At 39.5% G+C, this 19,656-nt stretch overlaps 1 protein-coding gene across 10 annotated transcripts in view; it reads left to right on the forward strand.

Moving 5' to 3' along the window:
• The first annotated feature begins 5,244 nt into the window (after positions 1–5,244).
• LOC104590137 (ADP-ribosylation factor GTPase-activating protein AGD12-like) overlaps positions 5,245–19,656 on the forward strand; it is a 79,401-nt gene continuing 64,989 nt past the window's right edge. The window contains exons 1-4 of one of the 10 annotated variants that reach the window (XM_088903243.1): positions 5,245–5,420; positions 6,011–6,054; positions 7,487–7,571; positions 17,596–17,671. In XM_088903243.1, coding sequence (XP_088759369.1) covers positions 6,015–6,054; positions 7,487–7,571; positions 17,596–17,671 — 201 coding nt within the window. In that variant the 5' untranslated portion in view covers positions 5,245–5,420; positions 6,011–6,014. Of the gene's footprint in view, positions 5,802–5,947; positions 6,055–7,486; positions 7,572–17,595; positions 17,672–19,656 lie in introns of all 10 variants that reach the window. The other 9 variants (XM_088903237.1, XM_088903239.1, XM_088903238.1 and 6 more) reach the window with 9 other exon arrangements.

Consider the following 19,656-nt stretch of genomic DNA (forward strand, 5'->3'; position numbering starts at 1 on the left):
TCGGTCTACATCGAGTGCTCATCTCAGATAATGGCAGGCAGTTCGAGGATATCAAGTTTCAAGATTGGTGCGCCAAGATGGGGATACAACAGAACTTTACCTCAGTAGCGCACCCTCAAGTGAACGGGCAAGCAGAAGTCACAAACAGGGCTATACTCCGTGGACTGAAGGCCCGCCTAGCCCGAGCCAAAGGGTTATGGGTGGATGAACTGCCCAGTGTACTATGGGCCTATCGAACCACCGTCAAGACCGCCACAGGTGAAACCCCCTTCAATCTCACCTATGGCACAGAAGCAGTAATCCCGGCTAAAACCGAGGTGCCTACGCTACGATTAGAAGCATAGGACAAAGAGGCCAACGATGATGAGCTCCGCACCAACCTCGACCTAATAGAAGAGGTACGGGACCTCGTGTATATTCGGACCGCAGCATACCAGCAAAAGGTGGCTCGGTACTATAACAACCGGGTCAGGAAGCGGCACTTCCATGTAGGGGACCTGGTCCTCCGAAAAGTAATGGTACCTGAGCTCGGAGCGAGTAAGCTGGGGCCGAACTGGGAAGGTCCCTACCGGGTAAAGCGAATACTCGGGGAAGGTACGTACGAGCTCGAAACGTTGGAAGGAAAGCAAGTACCCTGACCCTAGAACATTAGAAACCTAAGGCAGTACTAAGTCCCAGTCGCCTCTATGGCATGGGTGAGCTAAGTCCCAGTCGCCTCTATGGCATGGGCGAACTAAGTCCCAGTGGCCTCTATGGCATGGGTGAACTAATTCCCAGTCACCTCTATGGCATGGGCGAGCTAAGTCCCAGTCGCCTCTATGGCATGGGCGAACTAATTGCCAATCGCTTCTATGGCATGGGCAAACTAAGTCCCATTCGCCTCTAGGGCATGGGCGAACTAAGCCCCAGTCGCCTCTAGGGCATGGGCGAACTAAGCCCCAGTCGCCTTCACGACATGGGCAAAGCTTAGGAGTGGACTAATTCCCAATCGCCTCTATGGCATGGGCGAGCTAAGTCCCAGTCGCCTCTACGGCATGGGCGAACTAATTCCCAATCGCCTCTATGGCATAGGCAAACTAAGTCGCATTCGTCTCTAGGGCATGGGCGAACTAAGCCCCAGTCGCCTTCACGACATGGGCAAAGCTTAGGAGTGGACTCCGAGTCATTCCCCGAGCCTAAGGGCTATGAAACCGAACTAACGGTGGCTTCAAGCAAAGCGTAAGACCTCACCGCCTCGCCCGCTAAAGTAAAAAATGCAGACAGCTCGCAGCAAGAAACTTAGAAAAATCTTACTAAGGTTACTCTTACTACCAAGACCGGTAGAACTGATAGTTCGGGGTAACTCGCATAATTTGGAGTGACTCCCGCTTCGGTTACCCTCGTTTGTTGCCAGCTCAGCAGCTCGACGGCTCGGGTAACCTATATACGTATGACTTGGATCAGAAAGGAACCATTCTAAGCAAAAAAAAAACAATATTTCGTCAAATACTGAGGTTCTTCATAAAAAACTAGGCCGTTGTACATCAAAAAGAGAAAGAAAAAGAGGAAAAAACCGGGCTCAACCACCCAAGAACATGCATCAAGAGATCAGAAAAGAAAGAGAGAAGAATCAAGAAACACCCCAACATCAAGGATCCAGCACCTCCACGTCCTCATAGGTCTCCTCTAGGGAATCGGGCTCTTCCTCCTCCGCTGCATCCGCCGTCTCAGGGACCAGGCCCTTCATGGTAATGCCGTCAAGACTAAGGTCAGAAAACTTCTTCCGGACCAGGTACCGGCAGAGCTTGAACCCCGAGTGGTAGGAGTTCGTGCCGTACTCGACCTAGAAGTCGCGAAACTCCGGGGACTCTTTGAAGCGGTCCACGGCCTTGACCCATTCCTCCTCCACGGCAGCATCAAAGGTTTGAGCTCGTTCATGGAGGGTGGCTTCCAGACTTCGAACCTCCTAACGAAGGCGCTCCCTGTCCTCAGCCGTCCTTGAGGTCTCCTCCTTGTAACGGGCGTTCTCCTCCATCAGCCTAGAGATTTGCGCTTCCTAGTCCTGAATGAGCTGCCCCTGGGCCTCGCTCCCCTTCTTGACCTAGAGGACCTTACCCCGGGCCTGGTCTAGCTCGCGATTGAGCCTCGACACTTCTGTCCTCTAGGCGGTGGCATCCCTGGAGTGAACGGTCGTCTGACAGGCCATAACATGGAGGGTAGAGTTCAACTGCCAATAGAGAGCCGGGGTAACTAAACAAAAGAAAAGGGGGGGAGAAGAATGGAAGGTACTTACCACCATACAGTGAGTCGAGGCCAGCCCCAGAAGCCGCCTAGGGTGTATCTTCGACCACTCCGCCATCTCCTCATGGAAGATTGAGTCCCAGCTCCTCCGTGTGGCTAGGACGGGATTGGTGATACTTTCATCACGCCCCTCGGTGGGGAACGCCGGCATGGCAGAGGGGCCGGTCGGTGCAGGGGCTTCTCCTTCACCGCCTTCCGCGGCTACCTCCTCGGGAAATGTGGGTGGGACCTCCGGTGGTGGAACGAAAGACGGGTCCGTGGCCTCGAACTCAGTGGCCCGGGAAGAAGATGCTTCGTCCTAGCGAAACCTCTTCGCCCTACGATGGCCCCTCTTGGAGTTTGACAGGAGGCGGCGTGTGTCCACGTCTGACATTGCAGCTGCAAAAGCAAAGAGGTGTTAGCCCAGTTCGAAAAAAAAACCCTAAAGGTAACCTACCGAGGCTCAGGCTGACTTGCACGAGCTTGTCCTCGGCCAAGTAGTCCGTGTAGAGGAAGCCGATCTTGGCCCAGGATTGTAGCGTTTCCTTCGTCTTTGGATCCAAGCTAGCGCCCGGATCTTGGATGGCAACCCTCCAATGGGTCGGGAAGGGCCACCCCTCGGGATTATGGACTACAAAGTTGCCCCGCTTCCAGGCCGGGATCCTGTTGGGCAACCCATGGAGGAGTTTGATGCCAGGACGGGGTGAAAAATAATAGGAACCCCTATTTGCAAGGGCTCCGGGAGAAGCATTCTTGATCGACAAGATAGAGACAAAAATATCAAGAAAGAGAGAGAGAGAGAGAGGAAGACAGTACTCGAAAAACAAAGAAATAGGTCCAACTAAGTTCGGAACAGAATTCGGGTGCAACTGGTTTATGGTGACATTGAAATGAGTGAGAACTTCTACTATCAAAGGGTGCAGGGGAAGGCGAAGACCAGCCGCGAGCTGTTCCTCGAAGATCACAATTTTGTTGTGACCGTGCTCCCAAGGATAATTACCGGTTGGAAGGCTGTAGAGAAGCTCCCTAGGGAGGTCGTATTGAAAGACCAGGGCCCGAAGTCTCTCCATCGACATAGAAGAAGGACCGAAACTGTTCAGCTCCTGATTTCGGGAAGTGGAAGCCAGGTTACCAGAAGCTTCCCGAGTCTTCGGAGACTGCCCCTTGCGAAGTTCCCGAGCTCCCCCCGATCTCGAGGGGGCTTTGCCCCGACTGTCAGCCCGAGAACAGACACCATCATACGGATACCCAGACATAATTGAGTAAGGCAAGAGGAACTCACTGAAGGAGACGGGCTGAAAAGAATGACACAAACGGAAGGAACTCGAGCAAGCAAGGTGAAGGCACGACCTCAGAGCCGAAAGCAAGGATGGTTGGTACGAAAAAATGAGATCTGGGGCCCTCCTATTTATAGCCATTGTGCCTGAAAAGCAACGGCCCCGATTAAAATGATCCAATGGCCCACAGCAAAACCGGTTGCACGTTCTCCGAGACCAAAAATAGTTTAGCGCGTTTTTTGGCGGCCGCAGGATCTATAATCGCGTGACATCCGCGCGTACACCTCATGCGGTCCAACAAGACAGTTTGAACTGCGGGTCAAATCCGCCCATCACTTCATGAACTCCCCGCACCAGGGAAAAACCCCTTGCTCAAGGAGTGGGGGGCAATTGATGAAGGGTGATTTGACCCCACCCCTAACTAGGTGAGACGTGGACATGACTCGACGCAAGTAACAACTCACCAAGTATCAGCTCGCCACAAAGCGAGCTCGATTGCGCCCGCGTCCCGAGCTGCACTCCGAGCTAAGCTCACCTCAGTCCACGAACTAGTTCACTGCAGGCCCAAGCAAGTGGGTCATCCCGAAGACAACTCGCCTCAAGCAGAATCACTTCGACACATCATCGGTAGCTCGCTACGGAGTAACCCGCTACAGAGTAGCTCGCTACAGGGTAGCTCGCTGCAGGGTAGCGCGGCACCCAGCGAGAAGCTTCTTATCTGACAGAACCATACCTGCCGCACTGCTCCCACATCCCTTGTCTGGCGGCGCGACACCTGCAAATTCAGAGAACTGCGCCCACGTCTCTCGACAAGCGGCGTAGCGCCTGCCGATTCAAAAGGTTGTACCCACGTCTCTCGACAGGTGGCGTCGCGATCTACGGGTTGTCTCCTGATTGGAGGGACCATACCAAGCAACGGTCACTGTAGCCCGCCTGCCTTCAGTCCTGACAATAACGGTCAGCCACCTCGAGACACTGCCTAACAAGCCGACTCAGCCGAACTTGTCAGAGCATCGGTATATAGACATTTCAACTCCCCAGGGACCGAGGTATCGCATATTCACCACTCTCTAGCTTTCTCATATTCTTGCAAACTTATTCTCTCTCAGCTCGCTACCGAGTTCTAACTTAAGCATCGGAGAGTCCCCGCCGGGTATTCAACCCCGGGTCCCTTCGTCCTTCTTGCAGGTATCTCTCTCCCGTTGCCAGCTAGAAGCCTCGTCACTTCTAGCTAGGAGTGGCCGGATTGCGCATCATCAGTAGTCATTAAAGATCGCATTAAAACAATTATGAAATGACTTTTATAAATAGTATAGTATAGATAGTAATATAGAAAATTGTAAAGCTTATAAATGGTAAATTAAATTCTATATTCTATATATTTATTATACATGTATAATTTAAAATAATTATCTTTTTAATTTTTTTATCATTTTATAATTTCAATCACAGTAAAATACGCGAATTAAATTCGAATTTAATATCTTAGAAGCAAAAAAAAAATCGAATTTAATATCCGAAGTTTGATAATAGGATGGATGCCCATGTAGTTGGATCCGATCCGATTACAGCCCCATCGGAGTTCGAATGATCTTCCCCTGCTCCCGCTTCGAACTGTCACCTCACGTCCCCATGCAGTATGTTACGTGGAAACAAGGGAGCGGGAGAAACTCAGAACGAAAAGAACTCATTAAAAGTAAACACGCCCCGCCTCACGAAAATAAAAGGAGGAGAGAGAGAGGGAGAGAGAGAGAGAGAGAGGACGAGGGGGTGGTGAATATTTGATTTTGACGTTTGCCTCTTTGTCTGGATCTCTTATTTGAATATCTGAGAATTCTCTGTCTTCGAAGCGGAGATTTAATCAAAATTCTCATTAATTTAATGGTAAATTCAAAGTTCAATTCGATCTTCCATTTCTGACGGATTGAGGATTGATTGCTTTTTTTTTTTCTCTCCCAAAATTTTGTTCTGTTTTATTCATTTATTTTCTAGATAAGGATTTCATCGATCTCAAGTTTATTTTTTGGGGTTTGATCTCTTGAATTACCTTCAAAACTCTGATTTTGGATCATTTTGACAGATTGACAAATTTCGTTGACGTAATTTTGATAGTCTTCTTTTTGTTGGTCCACTTGCTTGAATTTGTAATGGTTCTGGAAAATTCGAATGTGTGGATGCTTTTTGGTATTGCCCGGAATCGGAAAATTGAGGGAATTGTAGGTTAGAGGTTGACGTTGTTGTACGGGTAATTTGAATGTTTTCCAGGTCATTTCTATACTTATAGATTCCTATCCGCAGAGATTTTAGTTATCTGGTGCTTCCCAATTGTGTTTATTTTGATATTTAGTTTGTTACTTGATGGTTTTTGGAAAGCTTGACTATCTATCTCCGATGCATTTTATTGGGGTCAGTTTTGGGTGTATATAGATAAAAAACAAAGATATACTTGTTGGATGATTGTGTTTTGAAAGCAGACAGATGAATAACCGTTTTCGTGACGTTGGGAGGCCTTCCCCAGGTAAGCTTGTCATAGTTTGTATTGTAGGCATGTTAAAGATCTGATTAAGTGATTTTTATATATGTTTTTAGGAAATCTCTATTTACATTATGATCCTTCATTTAAATGATTGTTTAGTTTCAGAAATCTCTCTTTAAGTTATAAAATCTTATGAAATATGATCTTCATAGAAGAAAAATGAGGTTCATTTTGAGGATGACTTTTAGAACAGAGGTTTTCATTAGTCCTCTATGTTGGAATTGTTATGTTTTTGATAGAAATAGAATTAGCTTTCTGAAAGGGAAATTGATAGTGGGAATAGTAAAATTCATCAAATTCTTAATCTGTGATGATGCTTTACTAGTGAAGTTTGCTAAACTCATTTCTTATGTGGTAGGAATATTTTGTTCAAGTTAGATTAAATTATCAAGGAATGTCTATTTTAATATTGTTCAATTTGGTTGCTGAAAAAAACTGTTATCTATTATTTCAACTCGGTAATTTCTTTGCAACCAAAGAAGAATATTAAAGTTTTGAGAAATGGCTGTCTTATCTCAAAACCATCTTTCCTTCTTGTATATGCTTTTGCTCTTACCAATATTTCTTTCTTTTTGTTCTTGAACATATTATAAAAAAGTGTGAGGAGGAGCTGATGGGAAAGAACTCTAGGAAGCAAAATCATATAAATTAATTGCTTGAAGAATGAACTTTGTAGAATTTCTATTTCACTTCTCTAATGTTTCACAAGCTTTTAGTATCTCCCCTCCTATTCCTCCATCACTGGAAACAAATGAAAAGAAGAAGACAACAAAGAAAGAACAAGTAGAAAATAATAACAAAATACTAGTTAATAACTCTGTACTTGGGACAGGGAACATATTCTGTTTGAGATCCACTATCCAAGAAGAAAGAACAAGTAGATAATAATAACAAAATACTAGTTAATGACACTCAGGATTGGGAACATATTTTGTTTGTGACCCACTATCAAGCCTATGTCTTGAAGCATTTAGGCTGAGTTTTTTATTTGACTTGGGAGAATAACTTAGGTTGGTTTTAATAAAACAACCCCTTTTATCTACAAGAATGAGACTCAAATCAATGTAATGTCTTGAAAGTCTTTCTTGGTTTTGTATTTGAGTAAACTAAAATTATATTTAATATATTAATAAAGGATATGAACTAACTTTTTAACTTAGTTACATTGGGATCTATACCACTATAATATATTTTTCTTTTGAAGGAAAAGTTGTGTACCACTTTTTTAGTAACAAGTTAAGCATGTATTTGAAGAAGAACCCTTCTTGTCTAAGGGCTTTGTTATTGGCAAAATTTTCATTTATTCATAAATTCCTTGTATTATTTTTGTCTTTTGTAAGCATTTGTTTTCTACATCATAAAATATAAGCTATTTCTAATTTCTATGATCCAATTTGGTCCACTTTCTGTACAGGTAATATAAGAAGATTAAAAGAGCTTCAACTTAAAAGTGAAAATCGTTTTTGTGCAGATTGTGGAGCTCCAGATCCAAAATGGGCGTAAGTCTTAATAACTTGAAAATTCTAGCTTCCTGGTTATTCTAGTCATCGTTGAATAGGCTTCTAATTGTTTATGGTTATACATTCATCTAGATCTCTACCAATGATGGTTCCACTGATGAGTAAATTTTTATTTGTTTCCTTAATTGCCTTTAAGTATTGTGTTATATTTTTTGATTTTTGTCTAAATTCTTTTAACTTTTCAAATGGTTCGGATTTATGTCTCATTAAGTACACGTACCCATACCGAGAATAGTTATCGATAAAAGTTATAAAGTAGGAATTTGCCTTCTAACATTTAGGATAATTTCCAAGGCACCAAGGCGAGGCTAGGTGATAAGGGGTGCCTAGTCACCTAGTCACCTAGTCACCTAGGCGGGTGCCTAGGTAAAAACATAGATTTTAGGGTAGTTCCCTAGATACCATAACAATTATTCATAATTTTCATAAGAAAAGTATAAAGTTCATATTAAAGTATAAAAAATCAACATATTCATGAGAAGAAAAAGAAGAAGGAAAATAAAATTCAAAAAATATAGGGGTCGAACCCTCATTTCTGTTATACGGAAGAAGAAGAAGAATATGTGGAAGAAGAAAATGTGCTGATCAGATAAAATTTTAAGTTCTTCCTTACTTGTTGGTTCAAGTTTTGAAGTCTTTGAGGGTTCAATACATCATTTAGCAATGTTTGTGTTGATTAATCACTAATATATAAGAAAATAATAAAAAGAAATTAGTATATAAACACACAAAATGATCATTTTAGTTTAGTAATGTCTATTTTATAATTATAATCTCAAAAAAGTATTTTATAGTAGGAAGTAAAAAACTGCTTGGCGAGCCTTAAAGGGCACCTTGTCACCTAGGCGTTGCCTTAACGACTATGAATTTAGGGTACCACATACATTTGTGACAATTACTACTATTCCAAATGTCCCCATATAAAGCACGACCTTGTCATCATTCAATCTTTTGCTTTTCTTAAACCTTAGCAAAGTATTACATGCATGAGTTGAAGTTCTAGAGCCAATACGCTAGGATGTGGAAGTGACCAACATATTGATCCTTTTTTTTTGACCAACAACACAGAAAAAATATTTTATTAATTAGAAGAAAACAGGATTACAACAAGAAGTTATGAAAGAAACCAGCTTTAGAAGTTGCCCCAATACAAATTACATTTGAGCCCGAAACATATATGTTCTATGTACCCCTTGCTTGGTTAGGCTACCTGTCAAGCTGTTGGCAGTTCTCCTCACCCATCTCACTCGGATTGACATGTCCTGTGACAGCCATTTGAATTTCCTGAAATCATTCCTCAAATGCCAAGACACCCCCTCCCCCTTAACTAGTTACTTAACAACAGTTTTCCAATCTCCCTCAATAATCAGCCTACTAACACCCAATTCTTTTGCCTTCTCAACCCCATAAAATGCAGCCAAAAACTTTGATCTTGTCACATCACCTTGCTCCACAGGGCCGGATATAAAGCAACTATATTCCCCTCTTCATCCCTAATGGCCCCCCTATACTTGAAGGGCCCGAATTACCCAAACAACTCCCATAAAAGTTTAGTTTCTTCTATCCAATTATTGGGGGAGACCAAGTCTCAACAAATTGTCTTGTCATTGAGGATTAGCAATGACACCCCAAGCTTTGAAGAAGTCTTCAATCTTGAAATCTAAGAACAACTTCAAACTCTTTGCTGAATGTGCCACCCTCAAGGTAATTATTTCTACCAAGGCTTCCTTGCTCCTTTCCTTTTCTTCAAATATTCTTGCATTTCTTTCCTCCCATACAGTCCAAAGTAATGCTGCTCTAGTGCATCTCCACAAAGTCCCACCCCTCTTTTTTGTACAGCTAATGCCAGTAGCGCTAAACAAACCATCCAACCTATCAGTAGTGGACCATCTACAGCCAAAAAGAGAAGTAAACCATTCCCAAAGAAAGCTAATAAAAGAGCAAGAGATTAGAAGATGAAAAGCAGTCTCACCATTCAACTTACAAAGAACACATTAGTTGGGGGATGAACGGAAATTTGGTCCTTTTCTTTGGAGTAAATCAAAGGTATTAATGCAACCATGAAACACTTCCGAACAGAAAGCACTAATTTTAGGAGGAATAGGAGAACACCAGATCCTTGACTGAGAAAGAAGAGGAAGTAGAGGTGGATACTAAAGAATGTAACAAGAACTTACAAGAGAACAACCCATTGGAGTTAGGACCCTAGACTCTAGAATTCGAGTCACCTTCATTGAAGAAGTTCTCTTCAATCTAGAATCCTAGCCTAAGTATTTCATAGGTAGGGAATCTATCATGCTCCTCAAGAGATTCTCTTCAATGCTGGTTTCAACCACTAGGCTCTTAGACCAGTTAATCCTCAAATTAGACAATCTCTCAAAGAGTTTCACCACTAGCTTCAAATTTTCCACCCCCTCACTACAGTCTCCATCACAAAAAATTAGAATATCGTATGCAAACTGCAAGTGAGTGATTAAAAATATTATCTCTCCCTATTGAGCAGCCCTTAAGCAGTTGCAAGCAATTTGATTAGAACTTTAGCAACCAAAGTGAATAGAATGGGAGAGGGGGGTCACCCCTATCTAAGTCCACGAAAGCCCTCAAAGAAATTCTACACCGTCTCATTAACAATGATTGAGTAGTGACTAGACTGCAAGCAACCCTTAATCTATCTACATCACAAATCTCCAAAACCCCACCTCCTCAATATATCAGTTAAGAAATTCCAATCCACCAAATCATAGGCTTTCTCAAAGTCCAATTTGACAGCCACTACCTTTATCTTTAATCTTTTTTGGGCCTCCACACATTCATTAGCAATGAGAATTTGATCAATGATCTGCCTATCTTGAACGAAGCCCCTTGAGACTACGAAACTAGTGGGGGTATCACTTTCTTAATTCTTAAAGACAACACTTTTTCTATAACTTTGTAAATATTGGTGACTAGGCTAATGGGCCTAAAGTCACTAGGCCGGATAGCATTGTTCTTCTTTGGGATCAACACTAAGAAAGTAGAATTCATCCCTGAGCTGGTTACCGTTCTTCTATAGAATTCACTAAACACACTGAGAAGATCTCCTTTAATTATGTCCGAGCAGTCTTGATAAAATGCCATTTTGAATCCATTAGGCCTTGGAGCTTTTGATCTATTCATAGAGAATATTTCTTCCTTGATCTCATCCTCTTTAAACCTTCTTTCCAAAATTTGCCCTTGTGCCTCCCCCAAAGTCTCCCAATCCAAGTCTTCAACCAACCACCTTTCATTTAAAGGCCTTTTATAAATGGACCTGAAATGCTCCAAAAAGCCTTTGCAATCTTTGTCCGGTCTGTAACCTCATTTTCCCCACCATTAGAGAGTTAATTGAGCTCTTCCTTCTCCTTCCATTTACAATGTCATGGAAAAATTTTTTATTACCATCCCCTTCTTTGATTCACCTCTCTCTTGATTTTTGCTTCATACTTATTTCCTCTCTTAGCAAAGTTTCCCCAAGCTCCTTCTTCAAAGACCACCTCAACTCCCTATCACCCTCATCAAGAGAACCCACCACTTCCATGCTATCAATTGCCTCAATTTGGGAAACCAATTCAGCATTTTTCTACTCCAATCTTCTAAACTTCTCCCTATTCCACTCTCTAATTTCCTTTTTCATCAGCTAGAACTTTTTTAGGATTTTTTGGCCCTCTCACAATGATGATTGTTCCAAACTATTCCACCAAACCTTAACCTTCTTTTTGAAATCAGAATGAGTGAGCCACATGTTTTCAAACCTAAAAGGAGTTGGACCACCCTCACTACTCCTCTAAAATAGACAAATGGGATAGTGGTCCGAGGTGATTCTAGGTAGAGTTCTCCCAACTAAACCTGCCCAATGTTCTTTCCAATCTAGAAAAACTAGAAACCTGTCAGGCTTGGACAAAACGGGGCTTTCTTGGAGGTTTGACCAAGTATAACAAGATTGTCCCAATTGAAAATCTCTCAACTTAAATTCCTCAATAAAAGAATTAAACTTCTTTGTGCTTGATGTAGCCCTTTACCTACCTCCAATTGACTCACCCACAAATTTGATAACATTAAAGTATCCCCCAACACACCAAGGCCCTTCCAAAGACCACTAATGTTCCCTAGATCTTCCCACAATTTCCACCTTTCTCTATAAGAAGTTGGTCCATAGACATTTGTGAGAACCCATTCAAACCCATCTTGCAAGTACCTTAACTTGATAGACACTAAGAATTTGCCAATTAAGTCCTCCATAGGTAGAATTGCCTCTTCTTTCCAGATAGTTATTATCCCCCCCGAAGCACCCCAAGAAAGAGCAAAACTTCAATTTATATCCTCTCCCCAAATACTTCTTATCCATTTCCTATTGACTACCTGAATTTTTTATTCTTGGATCAATACAAAATCCAGTCTTTCCTTCCTCAACACCTATTTAACTACTCTCCTTTTTGTGACACTCCCTAGCCCCCTTTACGTTCCAATTAATGATCTTCATAATCATAGCAAGAACTGAACCCAATCCCTCTCCCCTATAGTCCTCCCTTCCTCCTACATCCTCTAGCACTAAACCCCTTATCCCCTTCCACATCAGCAATAAGTTTCTCCACTTCATTTAGCTTTCTTCTCCTCTTTCCTCCCTTTTCTTTGGCCATTTTTTTTTTGAGGTTTTCCTTAACTTTCTCCATTTTCAAACCCATCTTGTCAGCCAAATCCATCACTGGGTCTTGTACATTCTGGGTTTCCCCACTCCTTGTATTCCTTTCTGCCTCATTTATTTCTTCCTTTTCTCTAATTGGTTCCTTCCCCAACTCCTTCCCTCTCATTCTTTCCACAATCTCTTTTGCAGGCCCTAATTCCCCATCCAAACCCAAACCCACAACTTCTTTGGTTACCTGCACCTATTTTCCCTAGTCTCCATAACAACCAACCCTCCTTCCTTGTCTCCAACCGGTACCTTATCAACAAGTTTTCCTCCTTCACCAAACTCCTTTTCTATAGGCACTTCTGTTTTGGAATGGTAGAATACTGATGTATTTCATTCTATTGCCAATCGGCATATTTATACAGTAAGCTGCTGCAATAAATAGAAAGAAGAAAAAAATAGAAAGAAAAGAAAATAGAAAGTAGAAAAATTCTCCATTCTCCTCTAACCCTATTTTATTAAGATCTAAAAATTTGATGATGACAAGAATGCCCTTAAGTGGGCGGCCAGCTTGGCAGTTACATAAAGAAAAATAAAGCAAGAATAAATAACAGGCCCATTAAGTGTGGCCCATCAACATAAAATAAAAGATATTACAAGAGAGGCTGTTAGGGCCCATTCGGCCCAGTCTTTTTACATCAACCTTTATAGACCTAACTAAGGTCATTCAAGCACTTAAAATCCCGAAACTAGGGTTTCACTGTACCTGGCCTCTGGGAAGAAAGAGAGAAGAGGTAGCTGCTCAAACCAGAGCTATCCAAACCACTTCCAATTGCAGCCGCCCACTTTTGGAGATAAAAAGGAACCCTCCAAGCCTTGAGTGTCACACCCAAATAGTCTCTTCAACCCGCAACTGGAAACTCTCTAGTCGGCTAGGGTTTTGGGAAAAAAATTCTGCAGTCCCACTTTCTTGGCAATCTGCAATCAGATTCTGACTCTCCAAACCCTCTGCCAATTAGGCAAACAAGCTCTCTGAATGATCAGCAATTTATCTCTCCATACACCTTTCAGTTAGAAAAAAGTGTATGGGAAAAGAAAAGAAAAAGAAGAAAGGTGAAGGGGGACCTGCTCTGATACCAAGATGTGATTCAGACCAATAAATTTAGTAGAAAAAATTAAGATTCAAGCAAAAGAAGTAGAGAAGAAGAGGAAGATAACACGAAGAAGGAGGAAGAATGGAGAAAGAAAGGAGAAAGAAAGGAGGAGTTCGATAATCCCCTCTTTTCCCCCACTAATCTTTTATTAAACATACTTAAGTTACATAATTTACAAGACTACCCTTAAGTAGGCGTCCACATCAGCAATATACTTAGAAAACATAAACAAGAGCTAAAGGCCCATAAAGAAAAGCCCAACAAGAAAAACATAACAAGAAAGAACTAATAAGAAAGGCACTAATGGGCTAGGGCCCATTTGGCCCAGTCTCTCTACAATATGGTTCAAAAATCTGATCATCATTGATTATAGATCCATGAGATTGTTTAGAAGATACCTTAGGCCTATAAAATCGGTCACTTTATGAGAAGATGGTGACTAATTATTAGCTATGATACCAAAACTGATGTAGTAGGGCTGAAATAAACTATCATAAGACAGAAAGAGAGGAATATAGCAAGAGAGGAGAAAGGGTCAAGAAAGAGAAAGAGAAAGAGCAAGTTTTGTCATGGAGAACTAGGTATTGTCTACAGTTTTGGACTCTTTTAGAATTGAACCATTCAATGGTTCTGACTTTAAGAAATGGAGACAACACATATTGCTTGCTTCAGAACAAATAGGGGTGGCTTTTGCTTTAATTCAACTGAACCCTTGGGTTGTCCATGCTGACAAGGAGGAACCAACCCATTCTACAGTTTTGTCATGGAGAACTAGGTAATGTCTACAGTTTTGGACTCTTTTAGAATTGAACCATTTAATGGTTCTAACTTTAAGAAATGGAGACAACACATATTGCTTACTTCTGAACAAATAGGGGTGGCTTTTGCTTTAATTCAATTGAATCCTTGGGTTGTCCATGCTGACAAGGAGGAACCAACCCATTCTACTATTGTTGGGCCTTCGTCGTAGGCTTATAATCTTTGCAAAAATTATATACTGAATGGTTTGTGAAATGAAATATGCAATGTTTACTACTGGTATGTATATGTTTTTAAAATTTGTAATACCTTAGACAAGAAATATGCTTTAGGAGATGGTGAAAATAAAAATACTAGTCGAGACCTGTGCGATGCATGGGTTTTATTAAGAAGAATTGAGGAAGGATCTTTATGACATTTTCAATTAAAAGGTGTTCATCTAAATCCATTTTAAGCATTTTCTTGGGTTATGTCTAGTTTATTAGCGACCACAATTCAAGTTGCTCTAGATAAATCTGTATTATATTTTTTTATTAATTTTTAAAATTTTATGGTTGGTATTTATTTTTGTATTATTTTTAGGTAAATTTTTTTTTACCAAAATATTTTTTTGTTTGTAATTATTTTGAAATAAAGATGGTTAAGGGTAAATTTGGTATTTAAAGAAAACTAATACATTACATCAACATTTATATTTGAAGTGTTAACGGAAGGAAAGTATCTGCACCTTATTTCAAAACAATATGGGAGGCTTTTGTTAAGGTCAAAACATATAGAGGGAGGTTAGGATTGTTAGAAAATCCAAGGAGGTTTATATAATTTTCCCCATTTTAAATAGAATTTAAGTTGATTTTGAATTAATTAAACTATATTTAAGGTTAATAAAATTTTATTAATTTTTTTATTAATCCTTATTAAATTTAACTAATTATATTAAATTTTTATTTTTCAATGGAATTTAAGTTTGTTAGTAAAAATTAATTATAAAACTAATAATTGTTAGATAATTTTGTATTAGTTTTATATTAATTTTAGATGGATTATTAATTTCCCATTTATCTTATTACTTTTTATTAATTAATTTTTTATTTTATTTTTATCAATAATAATAATAATTAATAATTAATTTTATCTTATTTAAGTAATTTAATAAATTATTTTTTTACTATGGTTAATTAATTTTTATTATTTCAAATGGAACATAAATGGTTTATACTTTTTATGATGTTTTATTCAATGCTTTCAACTCATCCTTAACTTAGATGGTTAAACCATTCGAACCATCACTCGACCTGTTTCTATTTCTAGGTTTCCTAAAAGCTATTATTTTGTCAAAAAACATTGATTTGGTCAAAATCCATTCAACCATTGATCCTTTTGATGTAATCATAGGGTCATGGGCTACAATATACAATGTATTGAAAACTTCTAGAGGACTTAACTTTGTGCTTAGTTGTCTTATTGGGGTGACCTTTTATTTTGAGTAACTTTTCACAATCTTTGCAGCCCTATACAAAAAGAAACTTATTTTATGGTTTCAAATTTCAATTTCTGGCTTTTTCATTTATAAAAAATAAAAATCTAAAATAAAAAGTATGAATTGAACTTAAAATAATAAACACACAAAATGTAACTATATCATATTATACATATATAGATGGGTGATGTTTCATGGTTTGATTTGTCCAACCCGGATAGTTGAACCGTTGACTTGTGACCTAGAGGCAAACTATTCAGCCTCCAAGTCAAATTTTAAAACACCGGTTTTATTTGTTGAGTGAATTAAATAATATTTATCTTTTAAATTGAAGTAGATAGATTTAGCCTAACAATATATCATTGAATATCTCCATTTCAATGAAGTTATTTTTTATTGATAATTATAATTTAATATAAATATATCTAATGTGTATAATATTATAGTTAAATTGAAATGGATATAGATATAGATAAATTTATATTAAATTATAATTATCAATAAAAATGAATTCTAAGAAATTATAATTGAGTTAAATTATAATTATACACATTAGATATAGATTAGATAAATCTATTATGAAATTTAATGGAGTAATGAATTGGAGAGAGAGATAATGACATGAGTTATTGAAGGAGAGAGCAATGTTTTAAAACGTGGAGGCGTGATGCGAGGTTTCCACTACCTAGAGGCATGAGGTGTAGTTCAGAATGTAAGAGGGGTAAGCCTCCTTAAGAGGAGGGGGGTTTAGAGGAAGAAGGAAGATGAAGGGGGATTTCATTTTCTCTTTATTTTTAATAAAAATCTTTTGTATTAAGAAGAATAAAGATGCACAGCATTAGTTGAAAGGGGGGGGTCTTGTTGATGCCTTGACAATTATGTTATACCTTACAACATGCCGCAGCCATAACAGGAACACAACAGCCTGTGTGAAATACTCACAAGCGAAAATTTGGTGAAATGGGAAAAATGCTTAAAAGTTGAATGATTTCAAACTAGGAATTAAATAATTGGAAAAAAAATCCAAAGAAAAACTTAAAAGTTAAATGATTGTGACATAGGAATTAAACTGTCATGTGAGGAATGGACATGGTTGTTCCTTCTGGCACCACCAAAACCAAGCAAGACTACCATCAAATTAAATTATTCAATGATGACAATTAAATAAGAAAAATGTGTGCAGTGGACTTTATGGGAAAACAGGTAAAGGCCAAAAGTTTTCATACCATTGCAAACCGTAAACAATGGAAGGAGGTACCATCCAATCACCTAATCGAGTAAACGAACGATCCTCGTCTCTCTTCTCATTCTCAAACACAAATGAAGATCAGATCATTCACCTCTAAATAAATTCATAGAAAATGAATAATCCTCTATTACTATTCATTCCTTAGCATCTCCCCTGTCTCTTCTCTGAACCCTCTTCTCCTTGTAAAAGAAAAAGAAAAAATAAAACAAAATAAAACAGAGCTCTCTGTCTGTCTGTTTGGTCCGTCTCTCTCTCTATAGCATTATCTGCAATACTGTGAGCAGGGTAACCATGGGTGGAAAAATCAGGTTTGTGATAAAATGTATGATCGATCATTTATCATGTGTAAATGGTCCTAAATGTTTCACTAACAGGGGCTATTTGTGTTAAGTGGGGACACCAAGAAGAGTATATTTAAGGAGTTTTAGAAACCACAGGGTATATTTAAGTGGTTTACCCAATATGTATTGGACGAGTTGCAATAATTCTACAGACACATTATACAAGGTTACCTTCTATAGAAATACATTCTGAAGGGTATAACCTGTTTACCATTTTATTAATTGTTCTTTCCTTCCACTTTATGAATCATCCTGTAGAAGCATATTTAGTAGTTTGGATGTATATGTCCATTTGACTTGTCATCTGGCAAATGCTGTAATAAAGTTTCTTATATTTGATAAAAATGTGTTAAAGAATCTTTTAAAATACCTTTTCAGGTCAGCAAATATTGGAGTATTTATATGCTTAAAGTGTTGTGGTGCACACAGAAGTCTTGGTACACATATCTCAAAGGTATTTATTATGGGTATTTCTCAGTTAAATTATGATACAGTTAAATGTCATTTTCATTTCTTTTCCACAGATAAGTTTTTCGTGGTATGGAAATCTAATCTTTGAGTCCTTTATATGGAGACTTACCAACTGCAGAGAAGAGAAGGATAGCAATTGCCCAATATAATTGGGATGGGCATAGAAGATGTACCAGCCTATTGACAAATTAATAAATAAATAGGATAGGCATAGGAGCAGTTGCAAAATGTGGTAACCCACATTTGTTTTATTCCATATTCAATTTTGACTAGTAAAATAAAAAATAAAAAAATCAGCTTGTCCATCGTACTATAAGCTTTCAGCGATTTGATTCTTTTCATTCTTCTTTTTAGATGGCAATTGCCCATAAAATGACTATGAAGGAAAAAACACCATACTGTCAAATGTAGTGGTGCGCTGGCTGGTAACAAACAACTAAGGATTATGGGAGTATATGTACATAGTGGAAGAGATAAAATCTCTGAGGGATTAGAAGCCGCAGTCCAATGGATAAAAGGGTCAGCTACTGCTTTGCAGAACCACTTTCTAAGTGTTAAAGTGAGCCGAATAAGGGTAGTTTAGTCATCTTATCTTTGTTAAGTTGTATGCTTATGTGGCAGTTTTATTAGAGACTTTGCCCCACACTTAAGTAAGGGCAGTTTAGTCTTTGTAGAAATTATTAGAGACTAATTACTATTACGACTGATAGGGTTTACCGTCCCTTCTTTTCCTTCTTCTTCTTCTCTTCTTCTTCCTCTTGTTGGTTCGGGTTACTGTAGCAGCAGTCGAAACATGGTATCAGAGCCATGTTCCTGACCTACTTCAGTTTGTGAAACATCTCAGCAGTGTTCATGACCTCTCTTTCTTCGTTTCTGGGCTGTTAATGGAGAAAACTGGTTCGTCCTAGGTTTGAAACATCTCAGCTCGTCACTCTCTTGTGCGCATAACCTTCTTCATTAAGAAAAACGACCTCAGCAGTGAATGGTTGGTTGAGACTCTCAAAAGAAGGTCGGTTATTTCTTCTCCTTGTGCTGCTGGTATTTCTGGGTAGAAAATCTTCAAGAACCTGCTAGTACTGATCAGAACCTAGAGAACTAGGTTTATTGTTACCCTAGTTCTTGGAGAAAATCCCAAGAACGGGCTGTGTGTACAGTAGCCGAATGGCGTAGGGGCTGCTGTAAGTTGTTGAGTGGTGTAAGGACTGCTGTAAGTGGCCGAGTGGTGTAAAGTGTAATGCAATGACCTAGCCGAGTTCCTTGTGGTCGTGTAGTGCCCTCTTAAAGGTGTTAAACAGGTCTGTACCGGGTGTAACAGATATGACTATGTGGTGGTGTTTGTGATGCACAATTTTTATTGAGTGGTTGTAAGAGGGCTTGCATGTGATTAGTAAGTGTTGAATTGATGTTTATGTGGTTCGTGGTGTTGTGAAATCAGTAGTAGTGTGAACAAGAACAAGGCTTGTGTACCTATTATTGTGTTTAGGGGCTGCTATAGGTGCTGGAACATCAAACTCCTAATAATAGCACTCAGTTTGTAGTTGAGAATTCAGATTAGAGGAAACGATGAAAGAGTAACATGGCAGCAATGGGAGATGGGTATTGTTGAAGTTTGACCTGCCATAGAATTCTGTCTTGTTCGTTGACTGTAGAGTAAAGTAGACAGCAAGAAGTAGGAGAGGAAAGAAGAAAAGAGAGAAGAGAGAGAAGAGAGAAAGGCTGGTTCGAATTAGGGAAAAAAGTTAATCCCTTGATTCGGCCAGACCTGTTATTATATTATTAACTTATTGGAAAAGACTTGAGTGCCCTTCTTTAAGTAAGAGGCACTCGAACTAATATAACAGTACACATCAGCATTCTCAACAAGTACAAAGACTGAAATACCCCTTCACTAACACCACTAACACTCCCCCTCAAGCTGGTGAGTATATATCATATAATCCCAGCTTGTTACATATGTAGTCCATTCTC

This window comes from Nelumbo nucifera, chromosome 4 (genome assembly GCF_055504915.1).
Source record: "Nelumbo nucifera cultivar China Antique chromosome 4, China Antique-T2T, whole genome shotgun sequence".
NCBI classification, from domain to species: Eukaryota; Viridiplantae; Streptophyta; class Magnoliopsida; order Proteales; family Nelumbonaceae; genus Nelumbo; species Nelumbo nucifera.